The sequence below is a fragment of the Staurois parvus genome, unplaced genomic scaffold (assembly GCF_062004578.1).
Source record: "Staurois parvus isolate SC_StPar_1 unplaced genomic scaffold, SC_StPar_1.0 ptg000071l, whole genome shotgun sequence".
Taxonomy (NCBI): domain Eukaryota; kingdom Metazoa; phylum Chordata; class Amphibia; order Anura; family Ranidae; genus Staurois; species Staurois parvus.
Window position 1 is genome coordinate 8871733 of NW_028317867.1, and position 25423 is coordinate 8897155.

General features: G+C 41.7%; 1 protein-coding gene across 1 annotated transcript in view; it reads left to right on the plus strand.

The window, feature by feature from the left end:
• The window catches only part of ZDHHC2 (zDHHC palmitoyltransferase 2), a 158245-nt gene that overhangs the window by 97300 nt on the left and 35522 nt on the right, over nucleotides 1–25423 (plus strand). The window contains exons 5-8 of the mRNA XM_089669308.1: nucleotides 530–599; nucleotides 1784–1816; nucleotides 15336–15456; nucleotides 19672–19804. Of these exons, the coding sequence (XP_089525434.1) occupies nucleotides 530–599; nucleotides 1784–1816; nucleotides 15336–15456; nucleotides 19672–19804 (357 nt within the window). The remainder of the gene's footprint in view (nucleotides 1–529; nucleotides 600–1783; nucleotides 1817–15335; nucleotides 15457–19671; nucleotides 19805–25423) is intronic.

A 25423-nucleotide genomic window follows, 5' to 3' on the forward strand; every position in this document is an offset into this window, starting at 1 on the left:
ATATATTTTTTTTTTTATTTTTACAACCAAACAGTTTCTTGCAGTGGGAATACTGTGGCACAACCATGAGCAATTGGCTTGTGGTTGCGTCGTGGCCACCTTCACTTGCATGGGTCACACGCACTGGTGGTACTGTTTGCCAGGGAGGGATAATTATTGTTGCACACCACAATTCTTTACATTGTGGCCAAGGCATGTGTACACCCACCTCTGCCTACCTTTGCAGCCCAGTTTCCTATTTTTACTGCCCCAGCACCCCCGACTGCACCCCCGACTGCCGACTCACATTTGGTGACTTTAAGAAACAGTTAGTTTGTAGAAGCCAAGTCATAATATGCTGTAAATCCAAAGCTCTCATCCTTGTTTCTGAAGAGCCTCCTTAAATAAAACATTGGTAACAGTATTGCAGAACAAAGACAAAGAATATAATGAGAACCTAGACAATGGTGGCATCTCCTTTAAACTTTGAGATCTTTCGACTGAATTTACTGCCAAAATGAACATTAACTCCCAACTCTTTTCTCTGCAGCCATCAGATACTGTGACAGATGCCAGCTTGTGAAGCCTGACCGCTGTCATCACTGCTCTGTTTGTGATAAGTATGAACCCGATTCCCTGTGATCATTTGTACAAGATTAGAAGCTGAGGAGACGGTGGCAGAGCTCTCAGTGCTGTCAGTGTCTAAATGATGTTCTTGTTTCAGCTGGTAGGCATATTGACAGCGCTGGTCTACGCTGATGTTGATTATCTTGAATTGAATAGAAGCCAGAGTACTTTAATTAGCCCCGGCCAATAATTGGGTTGTGTATGAGAGGAAGTCTATACCTGACACAAGCTGAAGGATGCTTCATATGACCCAGATGACTGTTTATGAGAGACAGAAATATTGGAGTGGTACTCAGGGATAAAAGCAGAGAAATACACGATGGCAGTGCATTACACAAATATAACTTATTTTCTAAAAGAACTGATTATGTCGTCTGTATAGGGAGTACACGAATATTGGCTGACCGTGTACTGTGTAGGGGTATATGTGATTTTTCCATTAATGGGATATTGCCATTCACCCCCCCCACACTTGACTTCTTGATAACAAATACAAAATGTTTCAATTTCTTTAAGATTTTATACCAGTAATTACCTGCTACATGAGAACTGGGACAGCTGCTAGCTAGCAGAAAAACATATCTTTAATTGCTCCTGGTCTGAGAACTACAGCTTTCTGCTCTGCCTGTTGGCTATGTCATCACGTAGGCTGTGGTAATGCCAGCTACCACATACTGTCTTCTTCCACCCTGTTTTTTGGCCGAGTTTTGCTTAATTAAAAAACAGTAACCATGTCTACTGCACATATTATTGAATTAAGATTTTTATTAATCAGCACCAGCCATTCTCAACATTTTTACCCCTGAAGAACCCTTGAAATAATTTTCAGGTCCTGGGGAACCCCTGCTAAAACTAGTTCTTTGGGATGTCAGTGGAAAAATGTCTATTACTTTGGTCATCAGAGGGAGGAATACCCCCTTACAGTGGTAGTCAGAATGTCACCCTTCCAGTTAGCTAAAAGGATCATTGAGGTCATGCCTCTGACACTGCCAAGTGATTTTGGCACTATCAAACGGGAAGTCAGACAGCCATAGCTCAAAGAACCCCTAGCAAACTCTGGAGGAACCCTAGGATTCCATAGAACCCTGGTTGAGAATGGCTGATCTAAACCATTGCTCTCATATGTCAAGAGAAATTACAACAAGGAGGTATTTTACATGTTTTTTCACTATTTTAGGTGCATATTGAAGATGGATCATCACTGCCCTTGGTATGTACCAACACAAAGTATTTAATGTTGCTGTTTCATTAAGAGCACACCTCTAAGCACTAGTTGTGTTTTATGGTGGCCACCTAACGTGGCCTATTGTATCTTTAGAAAGAAAAGTGCAGACATTTTATATGATGTCCTTATGCCCTCTTGCTCATAATTACATAGGCCTGGACCAGCTTTTATTGCTTTTCTGTGTGAAAAATATACTGTATCTGATATTGATGTGGTGAAAGACAAAAAAAATCTTCTAGGGTGTCACATCCCAGACTCAAAACCGGGCACTTCATTCCTAGATAAAATTGTATCTTGGCTCCCCATTGTGGAAAAGCATCCTGATTCTTTAACTACCTCCTGTCCGGCCGTTGTATATAAACGGCTGAACGGTGGCAGTGCAGGGGCGGGTGGCCGTTTATAAACAGCCTCCCTGCTTGTGCGCGCTCCCTGGGAGCACGCAGCACCGCAATCCTCCGGACACAGTGGAACACCGATCGTCGTACGGGACCTCTGAGCGAGGTCCCGATCATGTGATCACTGATTGGCCAATCAGTGATCACATGAATAGTAGTAAGCAAGATGTCACTTCTGACATCATTGCTTACTACGTGTGAAATCTGTGAATGATTACAGAGGTCACATGGTACAAGACTATTCACAACAGCCTTGTACCATGGGACAAGCTGTGACCAATCACAGCTCACACAGTATTTCTCAATGGCTGCAAGGATCCAGCCAGAGAGAAGGAGAAATGATTGCTTTTACAGCCTTTATGGGTGTAAAAGCAATCCGTGTAAAAAAAAAAAAAAATCTTCATCAGCCCCCACAAGTAGTACAGTGTGACCATGGTGACACTGTACTGCTAGGGTGGTATTATGTAAAAAAAAAACATAAATAATAATATTAAAACAATAAAATAAAAATGTAAAAAAAAAGATTTATAATTTTTGGTTATAAACTAATTAGGGTTATTTTTTTTTTTTTTACTAAGAAGACAACTGAATACATTTTGGCCAAGAGTTATGAAATCTTATTTATGTGCAAACTTTTATAAGACAAACGCTTTATTTCAAAATTTTTGGAAAAAAAATCCCAGTGCTGAATGAATACCACCAAAATAAAGCTTTATCTGTCTCAAAATGCTAAAAAATTCATTCAAAAATTCAATTGTCATTCAAAGTGTGATAGCGCTGAAAGCTGAAAATTGGCCTGGACAGGAAGGGGGTAAAAGTGTCTGGACTTGAATTGGTTAAAGTGACATCAATATTAACTCTGTCAGTTACCTTATTACTATGTTAAACTGAACTGCAGCCAAAAGCTAAATACGCAGTTTCAATCCATCCATTCGAATTGTTTTACCTGCCAAAATAATATTGACTCAGCATTCTTTTGTGATTTACACATCCTTGTCACCCTGCATGGCCAGGATCCTTACATAAAATCCAATTAAAAGAAAAATGTATGTGTCTATAATGTCCAACCAGGTTCCAGTTATTTTTTTAGTGCAGGATGATAAATGAACGTAAGCATCTGATTGTCATAAATGAAACAAAAAAGAGGAATAGAATCTGGCTCAGTATATAATCCCTTCCCTACAGGTACCATCCAACAACATTTATCACTCTTTACCGGACTTTAAGACTTTGTTGGCAGAGGCTCTAATGCCAGTAATCTGTGAATGCAAAATGTGTTTATGCAGCCTGACCCACCAGGTTCTGCATCCAGGCAGCCCATGTCAGTGTATAGGCCACAGTGGCTGCACTGACACAAAATAATACCTGTAATGTCTGTAATATGTGTGAAATGTCAATTTCTAGTTGTTGCCTTTTGCAGGGGATTAGCATTCCCTAACATTTAATGCTATGAGAAAATAACCTTAAAGTGTTACTAAACCCACAAATCAGTCTGTATATGCAGTAAAGCACGCTTGTTATGCTCACTGTGGAGCCTAAGAGGTTAATCCTCTGCATTGTGTAAAAAAGCTGTTTGATCCTGATTGCTCTGTTCCTCCCCTTGTTTAAGCAACCACCTCTTATCTCCTGATAAGACAGACTGAACCGTAGGTATTTTGTACATGCTCTGTTTGGTGTGTATTGCTAGAGAGGTTTTTTTTTTTCTTGGGAGAGTACATGTGAGCAGCACAGGGACATTTAGCACTGCCCAGACAGAGGTCAGGCATTTTGCATCCTCCTAGAGCAGAAAGAAAACTCCTCCTACAAGCTTTAGCCAGTGCTCAGCTGAAAACTGATAGAATCCACAAGACTGCTCTAACTTCTAATGAGAAAAGGTATTTAGCAGTTTATAATTACTAAAATAATTGCATTTCCATGTTCTGCGTACTGTGGAAGACCAGATATAGTGGATGCAGGGTCCTGGGTTTACTAACACTTTAAGAACATTTGGCCAGAAGATTTGAAGAACATTCAACCAATAGAGAAAATAGCCTAACACTATAGGCTAAGAAAATGTGGTCAGAAGAGGAAGTCATATGAGGGGGAGACCTCATGCTCTGTAAACTAAGGGGGGTGTTTATTAAAGAAACAAAATGGCACAGCTATTCATTGTTTAATTGCATGCACATTAGTTTTGTGCTAAGAACAAAAATGAATGTTATTAGGCTATTATAAGCATAGGGTGAATCAGAAAATCACAGCATTGTGACCACTAGATAGAGCTGACACTCATGGTAAATAAATATTTAAAGTGACATAAACTCTGATTTACAAAAAAAAAAGAAAGTTCTATTCAGGTATGTATTCTTAACTCAAAAAATTCTATTGAACTTTTGCACTCGGTCTATTCAGAATCTCCAAACTCCTTTTTTTTTGCTTCTGTGATCTGACTGCTTGTTTGATGGTGGCTACCTTAGTTTTCCATGGTCCCACTGTATGTAGGAAGGTAGCCACCCTTTCTTTTTTGCTCTCAAGGTGGACTATGACTATGAGCTATGGACTGTGGGATTTGTAGTGTGCAGAGAGCAGTTTATATGACCGCAACTAATGTGCACTGCTTGTTCCAAACAAAGGCTATGTTCACACTAGCTTTGTCAGCAGGCGTCAGACAGGCATTTGGGAAGTGTTTTTAACGCTTCTCAAACGCCTATCAAAATTCTGCACATGGCAGCACACAGTGCTGTTCACACAGAAGCATTAGCGTCCCTCCGCGTTGCGGCAAAACTGTTGCCTTGTGTCAAGTCAGGAGGAGTTGAAGCCTCCAATTCAAGTCTATGGTGCCGCTCTGCAAATGCCTGCGACGTGGTTGCGGAGCGTTAATATAATTTAACTTCATTATAGGAGTTTGTGGTGTGGTTTTAACGCTTGACTAATGCCTTTCAACCGTCTGAAAACCGTGCCTAGGACATTTTGGGAGCATTTGAAGAGCATTAAAAACGCTTCCCAAACGCCTGTCTAACGCCTGTCTAACGCCTGTCAAACGCTATAGGGGCGTTTGGCAAGAGTTAGAAATAAAGTCAAGGGTGAACGAGCCTAAATGGAAAGGGGAAAAGGAGAGGCCACAGGAGGCAGAAAAATAGGAAATGATTTTATAAAAATCGATTATAGATCCATTACATAGTGGAAGTGTATGGATTCTTTTTGCAGAATAGGATAATGTTTAGTATCATTTTAGGTGTAATGAATAAACTACCGCAGAGTGCAAGCCCAGTTCACATCTGGGTGCAGCGGAAACATTGGGAAAAATGCACTAAAATACGTGACTTGCTTGTGGGGCCATTATTAAAAACACCCCAAATGCTGGTATCAGTTGCATGAATACTTGAAAAACACGCAAAAACTCACTACGCAAAACCTGCTTGGCTCACTTCTAACATTTGGAACATTAGCGTGTTTGATGCATTTTTGGAGTCAAGGAGGCTTATTCAAATGAATGGGCTGCTACAAAAATGTGCAAAAAATGCAGCGTGGGCCTGCGATGCGAGTTTATACTGTGTGGCCAGTGAGGATCTATGAGGCCACTGCTGTACACCTATTTCTATGTTCTACTTTTAAAACAATAAAAATAGTGAAACAGAAAAAATGCAACGCGGAACATTGCTCAGATGTGAACGGGGTCTGAACTGCTATACAGAATTGATACAGTGTACAGAGATAACATTCAGTTGTTTGACACGTTTACTAGACTGAAATCCTTTAGGCTGCTTCCACACTGGTGGTGTAAGGTGTGTTTTTGGTGTGATTTTGAAAAGTACACCAAAGATGCTGCATGCAGGACTTTCTAAAACGCAGCACACTGACGTGAACAGTTACATAAGATTTATGGTAAATGGGAATAATTTTCATGTGCTTTTGTCGCACTGGAAAGGTGCATTTTAGTGCAGCAAAAGCAAACCAATATGAAAATGCCCTTACAGCACCTACGGCAGCCTTTCTCAGCTGTTTTACCCCAGAAAAACACTTGAAAACATTTTCAGGTCTTGGGAAACCCGTGCTAAAACCATTTCTTTGGGGGTCAGTATGTAAAATGCCCCACTTACAGTAGTGATCACAATGCCACCAGTACAGACAATAAAATAGATAATTGGTGTCATGCCGCTGAGTCTGCCAAGTGGTGTCAACCCTGGAACTAAGCACGCATCATCTAATGGGAGGTCAATCAGCCCACAGCCCAAGGAACCCTTAGCAATCTGTAAAGGAGCAGGGATTCAATGGAACCCTGGTTGAAAATAGCCATTCTAAGGGTACAGCAGTTCTCTTTCTGCAGTAGCGGATTCATTAGGCCTCATGTACACATGAACTCACCTAGTCGTTAAACTGTTCTGGCAGCAGAAAAACGTTAAACGCGGCAAAAACGCATGTAAACGTGGTACCACGTTTAACGCTTGGACAATTATTCATTTGATTGGCCAGAGTATTTTCCATTAACATGGATAAATGCCCAAGCGCTAAACACGGTTAGCGTTTTGCCGCGTTTACATGCATGTTTGCATCATTTAGCATTTTTTGGGGCTAAAAGTTCCTCTCCTGAACACGATTATTCTGCATGCAGAAGAGGAACGTTTAACTGCCCCTAAGCTCTGCTGCTCCTAAACTCTGGTAAAAGCCTATGTGTACATGGACACACAGGCTTTTAATGAGTGGAGTTCAGAGGCTTTGCCAAAAAAATGCCAAAAGCTCCTAAATTCACGTTTCAGAGCAGCAGTGTACAGCAGTGTACATGAGGCCTGTGTGAACACAGGAATCTTCATAGACATTGTACACAGGGCAGGTCTTGCTCACAGTATTTCCTCTTCTGGTCAAATGTTCTGTACCCCATAGTGTCAGGCTGTTTTCTCTATTAGTTGAATGTCCTTTTCCTCTTATGGTCCAATGGTCTTAAGGCTGTTTTCTCTTAGGAACAAATGTTAGGCAATGTTACATTCGCCCTGCGAATGTCAACGAGTAGAAACCGACATTCACATAGTCTTTTGTTTATAAAAATGGTGTTTAATATCAAATGGCATTTTATTATGTCTATATTTTTATGAAGTTTTGGAAAAAAACCGTTTTAGCATATACAAATAAATAAAAATTACTTTTTAATAATGTTGTTGTATATTTCTTCCTGACTGGTACAAATAAAGCCCACTATAGAGTGATAAATGTTGTTGAGATATTTATATCAGTGACCCTTTCCTGTAGTGATGCACGGATATATTGGCCTCCAAAAATTATTGGCTAAAAATAGAGTTAGCGGCATTTTGCCGATAAAAAAAAAAGGTGCTGCTAATGAAAATTGACTTCAATGCAAAATTGCATCCTATTGACTTCAAAGCAAAATCACATCCTATTGACTTCAGTGCAAAAACGTCCCCTGTGAGTTCAGTGCAAAATTGCATCTTATTGACTTCAATGCAAAATCACATCCTATTGATTTCAGTGCAAAAACGTCCCCTTGTGAGTTCAGTGCAAAATTGCATCCCATTGACTTCAATGCAAAATCACATCCTATTGACTTCAGTGCAAAAATGTCCCCTTGTGGCTTCAGTGCAAAATTGCATCTCATTGACTTCAATGCAAAATCGCATCTCATTGACTTCAACGCAAAAACGCCCCCTTGTAACTTCAATGCAAAATCACGTCCCATTGACATCAATGCAAAATTGGGTCCCATTGACTTCAATGCAATATCGGGTCACAATGACTTCAATGCAATGTCGGGTCACAATGACTTCAATGCAAAAACACTCCCTATTGACTTCAGTGCAAAAACGACTCTATTTAATTGCTTAATTTTATATATATTTCATTTTATTTTCTGTCCAATTTTTGGGTGTTAGATTCAATAAAAAGTTATTTAATTTTACTAGATTATATTTTTTTAATCCATATTCATTTAAATTCATGATATTAATTAAAATGTTGAACACAATACAATTATATGTAAAAATGTGCATCCTGAATTTTCGTCCATAATTTTCATTTCGGTGCACCACTTACTTTCCTGTCTTTGTGTGTCAGTCCTAGTTTTACTGTCTGACTTTTCCTGACTCCTGTTTGGAATTCACTTGCACAAGCAAAATATGAGCCCATATTGAATTAAATGTGAAAGTCTGACTGCATACAAAATCGGCATACAGAATGTGTGAAGATCCTGATGAAATGAGTATGAATTCAAAAGGGTTTTTAATGCCTTCTCTAAATCAGATGAACTCCCCATGTTGTTGAGTAGTTCTTCCTGTGCAGGGTTATATGGGTTACAACATGTGAGTCATCATGGGGAAAATGATGCGTCTGAGTTGAAGCCAGGCACATAGACGCTGAGGCAGCTTGTTATATTTACTTGGGAAGCTGCACACATACTAATTCTGACCACACATAATATATAATGAGAGGCAGTAACATTGTGCTTCAAATCTTTTGCAGGGAATGTGTCTGGATACAGTCATGAAGCCTTTTGTGTTCTATGGGGCCCCTCGCACACGGAGCAGTGTGACCCCCTCCATGTTTTAGTGTGCCTGGGAGGGTCAGATGCAGCATCTGGCCGTGCTGCAGGCAGCCTGTCAGCCGAAGGGTATCCCTGAATGCACAGGGCCCTAAATGTACCACTCAGAATTGGGTTCAGCCCGTTCAAGCCGCAGCTTAACCATTTCAATACCGGGCAATTTTACACCTTCCTGCCCAGGCCAGTTTTCAGGTTTCAGCGCTCTCACACTTTGAATGACAATTGCGCTGTCATACAACATTGTACCCAAACTAAAATTTTATCATTTTCTTCACACAACTAGAGCTTTCTTTTGGTGGTATTTAATCACCACTGGGGTTTTTATTTTTTGCTAAATTAACAAAAAAAGACCAAACATTTTGAAAAAAAACCCACATTTTTCTTTGTTTCTGTTATAAAAGTTTACAAATAAATAATTTTTCTTCATAAATTTAGGCCGAGATGTATTCTGCTACATGTCTTTGCTGAAAATAACCCAAATTAGGATGTATTATTTAGTCTGTAGGAAAGTTATAGAGTTCACAAACTATGGTATAGATCTGAATATTGATCAATCCTGAAGTACTGACAGCCAATCTAATTCTTGAGGTCCAAGAATGTCAGAACAGTACAGATATCCTCCAAATGACTCCTTTTTGCAGAGTAGACAGTCTGACGTACTTCATAAGAGGCATGGCGAGTTTTTTGAAGTTGTATTTTTTTTCTCATAACTTTTCGGAAAATGAAAAAATGAAAAAAATTATTTTCACTATTTGTTTCTTACATACTGTCACCAGTGCAGTACAGCCTCATCATATAACTGGCATGGCGGTGAACAGAGACACTGACTGGTGACAGTATGAAAAAAAAAAAATATATACCGTATTTGCCGGCGTATAAAACGACTTTTCAACCCCTGAAAATCTTCTGAAAAGTCGGGGGTCGTCTTATACGCCGGTATACGGCGAGCCGGTGTGTCAGGGCGGCACTTTTTCCAGGGGCGGTGTCCTCCAACGGACACTAAGTACAGGGGTGGGCAGAGGGGCTGCTGTACCTTACCTGGCTCCGGTCCCGGTCCCACGATGATCCGGTCCAGGAAGCGCGGCTGCTCCTTCTTTCAGTTCGGCCGCTCGATAGTCGCGCGGCCGCTCGGCTCCGCCTCCTCACCGGTGATTGGGCACCAGCGCACACAGGCGACCAATCACCGGCAAGGAGGCGGAGCCGAACGGCCCCGCGAAAATCAAGCTGCCGAACTGAAAGAAGGAGCAGCTGCTCCTCTCCCCCACTGACACTAACGATGGGGCACTATTCCTCCTCCACACTGACACCAATGATGGTGCACTATTCCTCCTCCACACTGACACCAATGATGGGGCACTATTCCTCCCCCACTGACACCAACGATGGGGCACTATTCCTCCCCCACTGACACCAATGATGGGGCACTATTCCTCCCCCACTGACACCAATGATGGGGCACTATTCCTCCCCCACTGACACCAATGATGGGGCACTATTCCTCCCCCACTGACACCAATGATGGGGCACTATTCCTCCCCCACTGACACCAACCATGGGGCACTATTTCTCCTCCCCACTGACACCAACGATGGGGCACTATTCCTCCTCCCCACTGACACCAACGATGGGGCACTATTCCTCCCACTGATACCAATGATGGGGCACTATTCCTCCCACTGACACCAATAATGGGGCACTATTCCTCCCACTGATACCAATGATGGGGCACTATTCCTCCCACTGATACCAATGATGGGGCACTATTCCTCCCACTGATACCAATGATGGGGCACTATTCCTCCCACTGACACCAATGATGGGGCACTATTCCTTCTACTGATACCAATGATGGGGCACTATTCCTCCCACTGACACCAATAATGGGGCACTATTCCTCCCACTGATACCAATGATGGGGCACTATTCCTCCCACTGATACCAATGATGGGGCACTATTCCTCCCACTGATACCAATGATGGGGCACTATTCCTCCCACTGACACCAATGATGGGGCACTATTCCTTCTACTGATACCAATGATGGGGCACTATTCCTCCCACTGACTAATGATGGGGCACTATTCCTCCCACTGATACCAATGATGGGGTGCTATTCCTCCCACTGACACCAATGATGGGCACTATTCCTCCCACTGACACTAATGATGGGGCACTATTTCATCCACTGACACCAATGATGGGGCACTATTCCTCCCACTGACACTAATGATGGGACACTATTCCCCCCACTGACACCAATGATGGGGCACTATTCCTCCCACTAATACCAATGATGGGACACTATTCCTCCCACTGACACCAATGATGGGGCACTATTCCTCCCACTGACACTAATGATGGGGCACTATTTCATCCACTGACACCAATGATGGGGCACTATTCCTCCCACTGACACTAATGATGGGACACTATTCCTCCCACTTACACTAATGATGGGACACTATTCCTCACACACTGACACTACTGATGGGGCACCATTAGTGTCAGTGGGAGGAGTAGTGCCTCATCATTGGTATCAGTGGGAGGAATAGCACCCCATCATTGGAATACCATACTGAAATACCATACCATATTGATATCAAATCTAATGTTTTTTCATTTTTATTTGGTGTGCGTTGGAAGAGGGGTAGTCTCATACGGCGAGTATAGCTCAAACCCTATATTTTAACAGGAAAAGTAGGGGGTCGTCTTATACGCCCAGTCGTCTTATACGCCGGCAAATACGGTATATATTTTTTTTATTATTTTTAATTTTTTATTACTTTTTTTTTTTTTTTTTTAAGATTCTTTTTCATATTTTACTATGACCAAAGTAGTACAATATTACCATAGTAACATTGTACTACTTTGGGAAGTGATCAGTATTTTTTTTTTTTTTTTTTTTACACAATTTGCTTATAGCAAAGAATTACTTTGCTATAAGCAAGCATTTACCTGAATGACATTGATTCATTCAGGTTTTTTTTTTTTTTTTTTTTTTGTGCTTAGCTGTGATTTGGCCACAGCTAATCACATGACATGTGCATGTGACCTGCTGTGACCATTCAGCTAGGCACTAGTATACAATGGATGGCATGAATGAAGCCATCCATTGTATACAACTGTCATGTGACCTGCTGTGATTGGTCACAGCAGGTCACATGGTACCGGCAACGGGGGCCGGTACTCAGATCTCTCATCAGCCGTGTCCGAGGTACACGGCCGGTGACAGATCGCGCCGCTGAGCAGCTCTGCAACTGCGCATGTGCGGGAGGATGCCAAATGGCGTACACCCCGGAAAGCTACAGCATTTTTGCGGCCGCCAAACGGCTATAGGCCGGGCGGCTAATGGTTAAAGTGTTACTAATCCCAGGACCCTGCATTCACTCTATCTGGTCTCCCACAGTACACACAACATGGAAATGCAATTATTTTAGTAAATATAAACTGGTAAATACCTTTTCTCATCAGCAGTTAGGGCAGTCTTGTGACTTCTATCAGTGTCCAGCAGAGCACATGTTAAAGCTTGTAGGAGGAGTTTTCTTTCTGCTCTAGGAGGATGCAAAACCCCTAACCTCTGTCTGGACAGTGCTGATTGGCCCTGTGCTGATCACATGCACTCTCCCCCCCAAAAAAAAAGTTCTAGCAATACACACTAAACTGAGCATGTGCAGAGTGTCTCCACATGATATGTCTTATAAGGAGATAAGAGGGAGACACTGGAAGAAGGGGAGGATCAGAGAAGTCAGGATCAAACAGCATTTTTAAACAATTCAGAGAATTAACCCCTTAGTTTCCACAGTGAGTATAAGAAGCATGTTTTACTGCATACACAGACTGATTTTACTGTTGTGGGTTTAGTAACACTTTAACATAGACTTTGACAGGTTACTGCAGGGGGGCTGTACATTGCACCTGACCCTCCCATATGGAATATAACACCAGATTCTAGTTGGCTCTGTGTGCAAGGGGCCATAGACATTGCTCTGTAGGTTTTGGACGTGGCTTTGTAGGTTCTGATTTTGCTTGATATTGCTCTGAACCTTGCAGGCATATTTATTTACTGCACGGCAAACTCTTGTTAGCCGGTGGGCAAGCCCATGTAGATGCTTGGAGCATTTCTCATATACGGGAGGGTAATGTAAGGCATTGGACTGGATTTCATTCTGGGAACTGTGTTCTGTATTTCTAGTGCTCAGTGGTCAATATGTTTCTGTTGACTTTTCATAGAACTGTCAGCCTGAATCCTTTCATAGCATGTCTCTGTCTTTTCTTCACTGATACCAGATTTGATGACCACTGAGAGAAATGCAATCCTCCATGCAGCACTATGTTACATTTCTGCAGAAGCATTTTCAGTACAGTTCAATTTCAGTAGCTCAAGGCACTGTTGCACCTGCAAGCCAAAGGTCCAGTCAGCCTGTCCCCCAATATCCTATGCCCAGAGCCCCCACATTTTTGCATCTTAGCTCCCCTAGCCTCCAGTCTCCGAAACCTGCATCCTTGTTATCCATAGAAACTATCTCTAGAAATGATAACCCTGCCCTATGCCATGCATGATTTCTTGTCATGTTGTAGAGTGTATATCTATTTCCAGGTAAAGCATAGCAATGTAAGTGACCTTGGTATATACTTCATCTGGCTCCAAACTGCCCGAAAGATGCCCTTGATCTATTTACAGAGATTTTTTACCTTGATTCTCCTGTCAGTCCTCCATCCTTCGATTCTCTGATGAATCCTTCTGCAGAGCTCCTGCACCATTGTAGCCAGTTATTCTGCATAAGTATCTGCATCTTACAGGCATACACCGGTGCCCAACTCAAAGAGTGTTGGAAATGTAACTAAAATCTGCTAAAATCTCTGACTTTATACCATGAATTTAAAGAGATAGCTATTTTGCAGTGTCCTAGCCTACTGTTCTATGCACTGCATGTGTGATATTTAGTGTAAATTAAACTCGTCAGATGTATTTCAGTCTATCAAGTAATATTGAGGTGGAAGATTGGTCTCCAAAATTTGTCTGCAAGAACCTTTTCAATCATCCTAAGAACACTCCTACCAAGAGGAAGCGTCATCATACCCTTTTAACAGTTCAAAACCTGATCTTTAATGGCTGCTACAGGCTCTAGGTATAGATAGTCGAATAACAGGGTAGAGCTTAGTACTAATTAGGGCAAGATTTGGGCTCTGGCCAGACAAGTTTAGGCCTACACAATTCTGGACACATTGCCAGGAACAACAGTTTATTCATTTAAGCATCATTTGATATAGCAATCACCAGCAATGGGATACTAGGATGATTGGTAGGAAATACTAGAGGCGACGTAGCTTCTCATGATCAGACTTTATGTATTTATGAAGTATCAGAAACGTTATTTCACTGGCATGATCCAGGTGTCTGTGGCTGAATTGGCCTAGACCAGGGGTGGGCAAACTTTTTGACTTGAGGGCCGCAATGGGTTCATATATTGGACCCGGGGGCCTGACCAAGAGTAGATAAATGATGTGTATGTGTCATCCATGGTAAGTATAGTAATATTCCCCCATAGTAAGCATAGTAATTAATCCCCCATATAGTAATTCATCCCCCATATAGTAATTCATCCCCCATAGTAATTCATCCCCCCTATAGTAATTTATCCCCCCTATAGTAATTCATCCCCCATATAGTAATTCATCCCCCATAGTAATTCATCCCCCATATAGTAATTCATCCCCCATAGTAATTCATCCCCCCCATTGTAATTCATCCCCCCTATAGTAATTCATCCCCCATATAGTAATTCATCCCCCATAGTAATTCACCCCCCATAGTAATTCACCCCCCATATAGTAATTCATCCCCCTATAGTAATTCATCCCCCCTATAGTAATTCATCCCCCATATAGTAATTCATCCCCCATATAGTAATTCATTCCCCATATAGTAATTCATCCCCCATAGTAATTCATTCCCCATATTAATTCATCCCCCATATTAATTCATCCCTCATATAGTATTTCATCCCCCATAGTACTATTCCCCCCCAAGTAGTAAGCCAAGTCCCCCCTGTGTCAATTCACTTACCTTTGCTCCGCGCGTTCCTCTCGCCGTGTTCCCACGCCGTTCCGGTCTTCATGGCGGACTGTGAGAGGAGCCTAGCTCCCCTTTCCTCACGTTCGTCACGCTGCCCCGCCTACACACATCCTGACAGCCACATCCGCGGGCCGGATTAAAAGGTCCGCCGGGCCGTAGTTTGCCCATTGCTGGCCTAGACTAAAGTAATACGTGGAAAACTTTGCACATTTATGTATCAGGCTGACAGGTTCTCTTTAAGCTAGAATGCAATAATTAATTGGCTTTGTCATACAGGGAACTGTTGCAGTAGTAACCATTTTGCCTACATACAGTATAAAGGTAATACAGTTAGGCTGAAGGAGAGACAATTAATGCCTGCAGAATCAGATGCATTCTTTCATTTTCTAATCCAGGCTAAAAACATAACAACTGACTGGAATCTGGTAATGCCAAAGTGTGTCATACATAATGCCACTATCCTAAATTATAGCTCTGTAACTGATTTGTGCCTGTTTGTTATTGTAGGGTGAACAACTGCGTTGGATTCTCAAACTATAAGTTTTTTCTGCTTTTCTTGGCCTATTCCTTGCTGTATTGCCTATTTATTGTTGCCACAGATCTACAGTATTTTATCAAGTTCTGGACAGTAAGTATGTTTACTGTAGGTGACAATGTTTCTAATCCTCAGCTTTGTGGTTATGTATCTTTTCAGGTTAGGTACCTACAGATATTGGTCAACCATAGTTCTGTATAAAATATGCCCAAATCACTTTACTTTCCCAATGCCATGCCTCAGTTGCTGGAGTATCAACAATTCAAATCCTTCCAAATTTCGCTCCAAAACAAAAACAACTTTTCTCTTACATTCGTTGAAGTACACTGCTTGTCAGTATTCTTGACCATAAGGTTATAGCGCCACCTTCAGGAGTAGGACACCTGGCAAAAAACAACAGTGCCGCTTATGGGCAGCTCTGTGTTTTTCTGCCTAGTGTAGGAGTTAGGATTTAGCTCCCTGCTTGGACTCTTAGTTCGTTTTTTTTCTTCTTTGGATAGCTGCATATATCTCATTTTCTTAATTGTGACCACAGGGATTTTGTCTGATGCACTGTGATTTATTTATTTATTTTTTGAATACTTGGAGCTGATTCCAGGCTTGGCGCAGGCCAAGGGTTTCTTCTGCCAGACAAACTTTGTAAACTTTGGACTGCAGTTCGGTTGCGGTTGTCCTGCTGGTGGTGTTCTCTGTGGTTCTGCATGCAAGTCCTAGACCTCAAAGGGTCCACCTTCGAGGCAATCCCATATGCACAGTTCCATACGAGGGTTTTGCAGAAGGAAATCCTATGCAAATGGAACAAGGCTTCTGCATCCTTGGACTGACGGTTCAAAGTCATCCTTCTGGTGGCTTCAGTCCCAGTCTCTGCTGGCTGGAAAGTTGTTTTCCCTCTCCAATGGACAGTAGTATCAATAGAAGCCAGCCTGTCTGACTGGGGAGAGGTTCTGGGACTGAGGTTGGCCCAGGGCCGTTGGGCGTTTGGTAGAGTCTCAGCTCAATGTCCTGGAGCTACGTGCGATTAAACTGTGTCTAGCTAACTGGATGCAGCATCTTCAGGGGCACCCAATCAGGATTCAGTTGGACCATACCATGGAGGTTGCCTATGTCAATCACCATGGCAGAACAAGGAGCTCGGCAGTGGTGCTGGAAGCCTAACACATTCTTTGATGGTCAGAACTTCATATCCAGGCCCTCTCCATTGTGTCCATTCTAGAGTCAAATTCTGGAACTAGGAGAGTGGTCCCTGTACCCAGATGTTTTCCAACACCTCTGCCTATGGTGGGGCACTCCAGACATGGATCTTCAGGCATCCCAACTTAACAGGAAGGTGCCAAAATTTGTGGCAAGAATGAGGGATTCCCTGGCAGATGCAACAGACATGCTGGTGGCACTGTCGAGCCATTATCGCCTCATTTATGTCTTTTCCGCTCTCAAGCTTCTCCCTCACCTTTTGCATAGGATAGAGGTCGAAGGGATTATGGTCATCCTGGTGGCTCCAGATTGGCCTCGTTGACACTGGTGCTTCCTCTGCAAGAGCATCTCCTTTTCCTGTAAGTGTCCTTATTTGGTCTCCTGAAGGCAGAACTATAACCCTATGGTCAAGAATACTAAATACACTCTTTGAACACTTCCTCCTCCAAGATTCCTCCCTTATACAAGTCATCTCTCAACCTTATTACATCTTATTGAACCCCTCCTATCCCTCCTTTCTACATAATACTGAAAAATGGTCACAGGAGATGAGGACTCCCTTTGGTGTACCCAGCATATCCCCCCAGTTGCTGAGTGGGTCTCATAACTAACCTCCATAATGAGTATGGAATGTCTACTTACTGGAAAAATTATAAACAGGAGCTTTATATTCTTACCTCCTACTCATCCACAACCACCATCGCAAGCAGTTCCACATTCTGGTAAATGGCTGATCATCATAACCCACTTGACACAAACAATTCTACTTTTCTACAGGTAGGTATTTTCAAACTAGGAATAAGGAATTTAAACAAAATATAACATGAAAGTTGCATATAGATATGCTTATTATTGGAAGACAGAGTCATTTTAGACACATATTAATCGCATACAGTTATTTTTGGTTCCCCAAATAAGGTAGAAATTCACGGATGCTGAATGACTACATGGCATAGGTTTTCCTACATGGTTGCAGTCAGATCTGGTAAAAGAAACCTGTCATTAATGAAACATTGAGGCCACCATTGCTGAACTCTCCTTTTAAAAATAATAGTAACTTGGCTATCATGTTGACCCTCAGGCTTCAAGACTTTGAATGACTCTCTGAAAGAAACTTTGAGACAGGAAATACTGACTTCACTGATTTGATATTCTTTTCAAGTTAATAACTCAGCAAGTATTATAAACAAAATGTCATAATTATAGAAAGACAACAGTAACAGACAAGAACTGTAAGTTATACAGGTGCATAGCCACATGTTGGCTGTCTCCAACCTTAAAATCTTAAATGGCAAAAGTGAAATTGCAGGAGAATATTGGTCTGTGAATATTAATATACAGTATCTGAAAGTAGACCTTTTACTATAGAACAAATGCTAAACTAATTTAATACCAGGAGCACCCCAAGTCATAAAACCTGGGGAGCTGTAATATGCAAATTCCAAACATTCGTAAAGATGTCCACAGCTTGCCCTCTCCCTTACTACACCACACTCGGCCAGTGATTTCTCACCTCATGATGACTTGCTTAAAGGCATGTAACAGCATCTCTAGATGCTGCATTTTAGACTTGGAATCAGTTTAGCATGTTTGTATGTTGGCAGGTGTACTCTAACTATGAACTGTCTGGAAATTCAGGGAAATAAGGATCAGTGTGATCTTTACAGAGTGTCTAAACACCCCCCCCCCCCCCAAAAAAATAAAAAAAATAAATTACAGCATTGTAGAGGCACATAGGCTTACAATTTCTTAAATATTTATGTGACTGAATCTACAGAACAAGAATACCATACTATATGTGTATAGGCTTAGAATCCACTAGGGAATATTAGAACTGCATACCTGTCACAGTTGTAACCAAGCATAGCAAGCATCTGCTCCCCATGGATTCGGTTGTAGTTGTAGACTGAAGCCTCCATCCCTTGTCCTGCTGCTCAACCTTGGCTTGGGTTATGTGGTCCAGGAATGTCTGAAGATCTTCCGGATCTTTGGTTGGCTAGACAGTGATCTATATGTCAGTCTGTCTCTGTTGGAGGGGGAACACAGAACTGTTTGTACAATTACTACTGAAGTTAATCTGTACACCATACATCTTCCAAATAAGATTTGGTTCAGTTGCAGCATATTGCACCTTTCAAATTACAAATTAAAATATGGTGGCAAGTGGACAGAATTGGAATTTTTAAAGGATTTTCTATGTTTAAAAAATAGATGACATAGTATGTATAGGCTGCTTCAGCAAATTGACAAACTCAGCTTTGGTATGTTTACTAATAGCTGAATCTTTACAGATGGCAGAGAACTGTGTATTTGCCTTGACAGACACAGATCAGATGCTTTTGCTCCAATTATCCAGAGATTTTATACAGATTTATTCCAACTTCAGTCATCCTTCTCAGGCTGCATTTTAGTTTGGTAGCCTTACTTTTTTTCATGCCCTCATTATGATTTTAGATCTTTCAGTCAGCACAGGACCAAGCATACTGTGTCGAATTGGGGGATTTGGTGCACAGGTGCACTACAATAATGCCTTCATAATTGGAGGGGCTTTGTGCTTTTCAAAAGCTCTCCCCTTCTCCCACTGGCACTATGGACAGTCCCTTGGCATCATCACGGACAATGTAGGTACCTGGATGAGGCAAGATTGCAATCATGGCCAGAAGCACCTTAGAGAGGAGGCTTTGCAGGACTGGTCGCACTGTTGAAGACACTTTGTCCAATTCCTGGAGTTTGTCCAATTCCTGGAGTTGGTCTTTAAATGTCATCAAGAATATATTGCTCAGCAAGTAATTTAAAATGTAAAAAGCCTGACCAAAAGACATTTAGCATTACAATAATAATTCATTTTAAATATTCTGTAATTCCACAATTCTTTCTATTCATTCTGAATTCTAAATCTAGCTGTATTCAGAATATGAACAGGAATAAGGTCTTTTAATTGTAAATCTTCCATTATAAATGCAGAATGTTCCATTCCCTAATGATGACCTTTGATTGCTCAGCAGTCTCTCTTGTGCTTGCACTGAAGGCTTAAAGGTCAGAACTGCTCTGCAGATAATGTATGTTTCCTCTACCCTTTTTGCCATCTAATGACTTTTCCTCCGTCTTCACTTACAGAATGGGCTGCCTGATACACAAGCCAAATTCCACATTATGTTTTTGTTTTTTGCGGCTGCCATGTTTTCTGTCAGTTTGTCCTCCCTCTTTGGCTATCACTGTTGGCTTGTCTGTAAGAACCGATCTACATTAGGTGAGTTTTAATTAATTTGTTTAACGAGTCTCAATGGACAACCAAGATGGAAATTGAAGCACAACACCACTGCTAAGAGGTCCAGAAGACTAGTTCATTTCAATCAAGCCCTGATGAAGGGACCGTTTTGTAGACCCCAAAATGCATTGAATACTTTTTGGATTGTCCCCTTGACTTTTTTTTTTGGAATAAAGTTGTACCTGGACCTCTTGGCAGTGGTGTGGAGCTTCAATTTCATTTTTGTTTCATTAGACTACAATTCAAGGAGATTGTGGAGATTCTATGGGGTGTAGAAGCCACCTGCCCAAGAACCAGATTATTTATATCAATACTTTAAGATACCAAAACCAATAAGATAACCTTATGGGTCCTGCACTATTTTTCCAGTTTCCAGTGTATAAGCAGTCATTACCCAAATTTACTCAGAACCTCCCTCTCCCCCTCTAGAGCTTGTCATTTACTGTTGATGTAGACTTACCCTTAGAACCCTTATCTCCTAAGTGCCCTTTTCCTGCACACAGTGTTAGGGCAAGCTTTTGGGAGTTAAGGCAGCAGTAGAATGTGACAGAGAGTTGTGGGTAATAGGTGGAGTTCTGTAGTCAACCAGGCAGGGCTGACAACACTTTTTGGAATTTAAGTACAGAAGAGGCACTGTACTTAAGAGGCCAAACAAAGTTAGGAACACACTGGATTTTTGGCAGATCAGCAGGTATTTTGTTGTACTTTGAAGGGATAAAACCCTGGGAAAATGTGCATGTATTGTGGAGATGTACTAGATATGGTGTTTTTTAATTTGCCCTGACATACTTTTTTCTTTTTATAAAGTAACGTTTTATATTATATGGATTATTTGTTAAACATCATTATTAAATAAATCACATATAGGAAGGTTCATCCATTGATATTCAGTTTTCAAAGCATGTTGTAATTTCTAGATTTCAAGAAAGGCAAACTCTTTAATAATTAGCCTATACAGACTAATTATTAAAGATGTCCCTGGGGGTATCCCTTCTCTGAGTTATTTAGTTTTATGTTTAGCACAACAGCTACATGGAGCATAAATGAAATTTGTATATTTTTTTTTACACAAATAGTGCTTTCTTTTGGTGGTATTTAATCACCACTGGGTTTTTTATTTTTTGCACTATAAAAGAAAACAGACAGAAAATTTTGAAAAAAAAAGTTTTCCTTTGTTACTATTATAAATGTTTGCAAACAGCTAATTTATCTCCTTCACTGATGTGCGTTGATGAGGCTGCACTGATAGTCACTAATAGGCAGCACTGATGGACATTGATAGGCAGCACTGATGAGGCGGCACTGGTGGGCATTGATGAGGCTGCATTGATAGGCAGCACTAATGGGCGCTGGTAGGCTGCACTGATGAGGCGGCACTGATAAGGTGGTACTGGTGGGCATTGATCAGGCTGCACTGATATGTGGCACTGATAGGCAGCACTGAAGGGCCCTGATTACCAGTGTAGATGAGTTGCCAGTTATTGGCAGTACTTTCCTCACACTGTGAAAACATGAGGAAAGTACTGCCGATAACCGACAAGTGTATTTACATGGTGATTAGCTGTGATTGTACTAAGCTGATCATGTGGTAAAATGCTGCTGTGATTGGCCCTGTACCGTGTCATGTGATCAGCTGTGTCCAAAGGATACAGCAATCAGGGACAGCACCAGATATGCTCCACTGGGGCGCGCAGGACTGATTCCCTCCCTGAACTGGTTGACTTTGCTGCAGCCATTACTCGGCTATAGTGCGGTCAAGAAGTGGTTAAAGCAGAACTCCTGGCAAAATACAAAAAGCCCAGGTAATGCAGTATATGCATATAAAATATTGTTAAATTACTTATTAGTGTAAGTACCTGCATTTGATCAGCAAATTGTAATTCCCATACAGCAGAGTTCAACTGGGAAGGGCAACATAAGGAGCTGGCCTGGGGTGTTGCATGTCAATATGCTGACAAGGAACATGCTGACAGAAGTAGAGAGCAGAGAGGTCATCTCATCCTCTTTTGTTGCTGCTTCTGTGTTGATGCTTCTTCATGGTCCAGTCATTATGTTGTGGGCAGGGAGGTGACCAAGCTATATAGCTTAACTGCAGCAAAGATAAGTCAGATCACTGGCCTAGCTCTGCCATTTGATAGGTTTCTGTAAATCTTATGAAGATAAAACCAGCACTAGTGCACCAACCTAGTGCAGCAAAGTTAATTTAATCAACTGAAAAATGGTGGGGAAAAAAAATACACTCACAATGATATGAAATAGACAGTTATCTGTGGCCCAAACAGCAAACCACCCTGTAGAATTCAGGAGCCATCTTGCAATGATTAGTGGGGTGGGGGCAAAACACTGAATTACATCCCAGGAATGCATTGCCTTGGAGATGGACCACTGTGATACAGTAAGTGGGATAGGAAGAATTTACATTCTCTGCTGCGGGACACCAAGCTAGAATAATGTCACAGTGGATCCCACTTCAACTTGCCAATTACCATGTTTCTGAATGTGATTCAGCATTTAGTCCCATCACTGGCCACCACAATAGGGCTCCTAGTTTTCACACAGTTGATAGCTGTTGGCCCTGCTCCTGACACCATGATTATCATTGCCATGAGTGGCCAGAGTGTACTCCTGCCTCAACAAAGGAGGTTTGTGGAAGGGTTGGAGAATCCCATGCTTCTTTTTCATCTACTTCAGCAATAAGTACTCATAGGCCTTCAGAGCCCAACTCCCACTCAGCCTGTAGGGCTCAAACCCACAAGTGAGCTAATCACTTTGAAAAGCCTTCTGCATGAAGGTGCGCCCCTGCTTCTACAAGTAGGTGACTGTACACCCAGGTGGGTCCTTGGGTAGTTTGTCTTTCTGGCAGGTGGGTGATAAGAACACCCCTTTGAGCCCACTTGTATCTGTCTAAATGGAGCCTTTACTTCTGGAGTTGTACCCCATCTGGACTCCCACTCCCTCAGGAGATTCCTATATCTTTGGGTATTTTGTAACCTCTTGTGGTACTTGGTACCCCTCAGAATCCCTCCTCTTTAGAGTGACTCCTAGTTCTGGTTTTTCCTTGCCTTGACAAGGATCTGGCCCCTCAGTGTCCTTCAGAGGCACCTGCTATTTTTTGAGAGCACTGGACCTTATGTCTACTTTTTGCCCTTTCCTTGGCACCACTGGGGATGCTCAGACAACCTTCTCTGAAGAGCCAAAGAGGTTTAGCTTTTTGGAGATTTGCAGTCAGAACTCTTCTGAGGGAACTAATACATGCAAGCTTCATCCAGATAGGGCTGCAGCAGATGTCTATTATTCATAGCCATCATTCACTGGCAGACCAGGTTGTCCAACTTAAATCCTTGCTAAAAATAGTTTACGCCCTGTGTGTTATTGGAGTCTTAACAGTCCTTTTTTCACATCAGAGCCCTGTGAGGTGTTGCGGGAATTGTAGCATGGTCTTCTATTCTCTCAATTTCTTTCTATTCCTGGGGGTCTGTGCTTTAAGCAAGACATCCACATGGTCTCTAGGGACCAGGAAGTCTTTTTGAGTTAATAAGGTTATTTCTTCCCTCTAACCTGGGGGGACCCCTCTTGCTGGGGTGTCACATAACCGGGGCCTAAGTTGGGTTCCCCAGAAAAGATGGTCCTCTCTTCAGTGGAGAATCCCACTGTGAGTTGGCTTCTTGAGTTCACCTCTGGGAAACGTTGCGTGTTGCCTGGTCCCTATGCTGAGTGACACTGATGGTACTACTTTCAACCACACTGTCTTCCTTAGAGACAATGCATTGGCTCTCCTCAACCAGTGGTCTCCAATCCACAGGGAGAGGTTAGCACACCTTGGTGCTCCTCATCTCCTGCATCTTTGTCAGAAATCATTGCTGAAGGGCTCTGTGTTCCTCTGGATTGCCAGCAGGCAAAATATGCTGGGTTTCTGCTGAAGGTACCCCTTGTTGGAGGTAACCCACGTCCAGAGGCCTTCATGGGACGTGATCTGCAGGCTCTTGAGGTTTCTCCAAAACCATTAATCAGTTCTGCCGTTAATCAGTTGAATGTTCTTGGCTCAGGTTCTTGTCTCTCCCTCAATGACAATTAATGTTTTGCTAGACTGGAGCTGTTCAGGAGATCGTTAGAACCATGCTCTGTGCTTAAGGTTAGGCAGGTCCTGCAGAGTTCCTCTGTGAAGCTTCATAGACACCTCCAGTACAGTTTTTCTCTGAGGAAAGTGATATTATTGTTGTGCTATGGTCTAAATTACAATATTATGGTACAGCTAGGTGAAACTAAAACCTCACAGCCCCTCAGAACAGGGCTTCAATGGTCTTGTTCAGAAATTGAATATTGTTTCTTAATTTTATCAGTGATGAACAGCTGTCCTCAAAAGAGATGTTATCTCTGTAGACTTAATTTATTAATACTGTTTATGGCTACGTTCACAGCGACAAATAGGACTGGTGCATATTGTAGTGTTAGGAATCTGCAGCACACCACAGATAATAACTGACTGTGCAGAGGGCAGCAAATATCTGCAACCACTGGTGACCTGTCTTTATTTAGTGAATGGGACCAGCAGCTGCACCTAGCTGCTACGAATCTCTTATTCCTGCCTCTAAAATTCACACTGACTGGCCCTAATCGCCAATGTGAATGTAGCCTAAGGAACAGTAATCTGAAAATATTGACAGCACTTAATCAGAGATTTGCTAGTTTTTTGTGATTAATTATTAATACACATAATGCAGCATCATATGAATAATTTTGCCATACTTGTTGCAGTCATATATAATATGTTATCAAATGGAACTGAATAGCTACATAGTTACATAGTTAGTCTGGTTGAAAACAGAGAAAAGTCCATCCAGTTCAACCATTAAAAAAAAAAAGATATAATCCTATACCCACAGTTGATCCAGAGGAAGGCAAAAAAACCCACTAAAGCATGATCCAATTTGCTCCTGCAGGGAAAAATATTCCTTCCTGATCCCCCAAGAGGCAATCGGATATTCCCTGGGTCAACTGTACCTATAAATGTTAGTATCCAGTTATATCCTGTGTATCTAGGAAAGATACACAAAGAAGAAACAAGAAAGATTCAAAGAAAATGAAAACTTCTAACCCAGACAAATTAACTTTTTTAACTTTTGTGTCCCTAACTGATTTCTCTGTCCAGCTGAAGTTGAAAGGCAGATATAAAAGATGTTCCTGTATTCATCAAAGCAGTATTAAACCCAAAAGCAAACATTTATTATATTGCAGCTTATCCGTTCTTAGATGTGATGGCTGCATTCATTTTCTTTTTTAGGCTTTTTTTTCTTTATTTTCATCTGATGATCCAGCGAGTAGAGTGAGAGTGTAGGCATCCAGAGTGTAGGCATTCTAATACAAGAGGTGTGTTACTGGCCAGATCACAAGGTGAAAACAAGTGAAAAGAGCCTAAGAAAAGAAAACTAATGTAGCCAACATATGATTGGTAAACCTATTACTTTTTGGTTTTGGGTTTAATACCGCTTTAAGGCTCCATGCACACTAGTTGAAAGATAAGTTCCTAGCAGTTGTTGCTGCATGCTGTTTTTTTTTTTTTTCCTCAAATTTTAATTACCGATAATTATTTTGTTTACATTC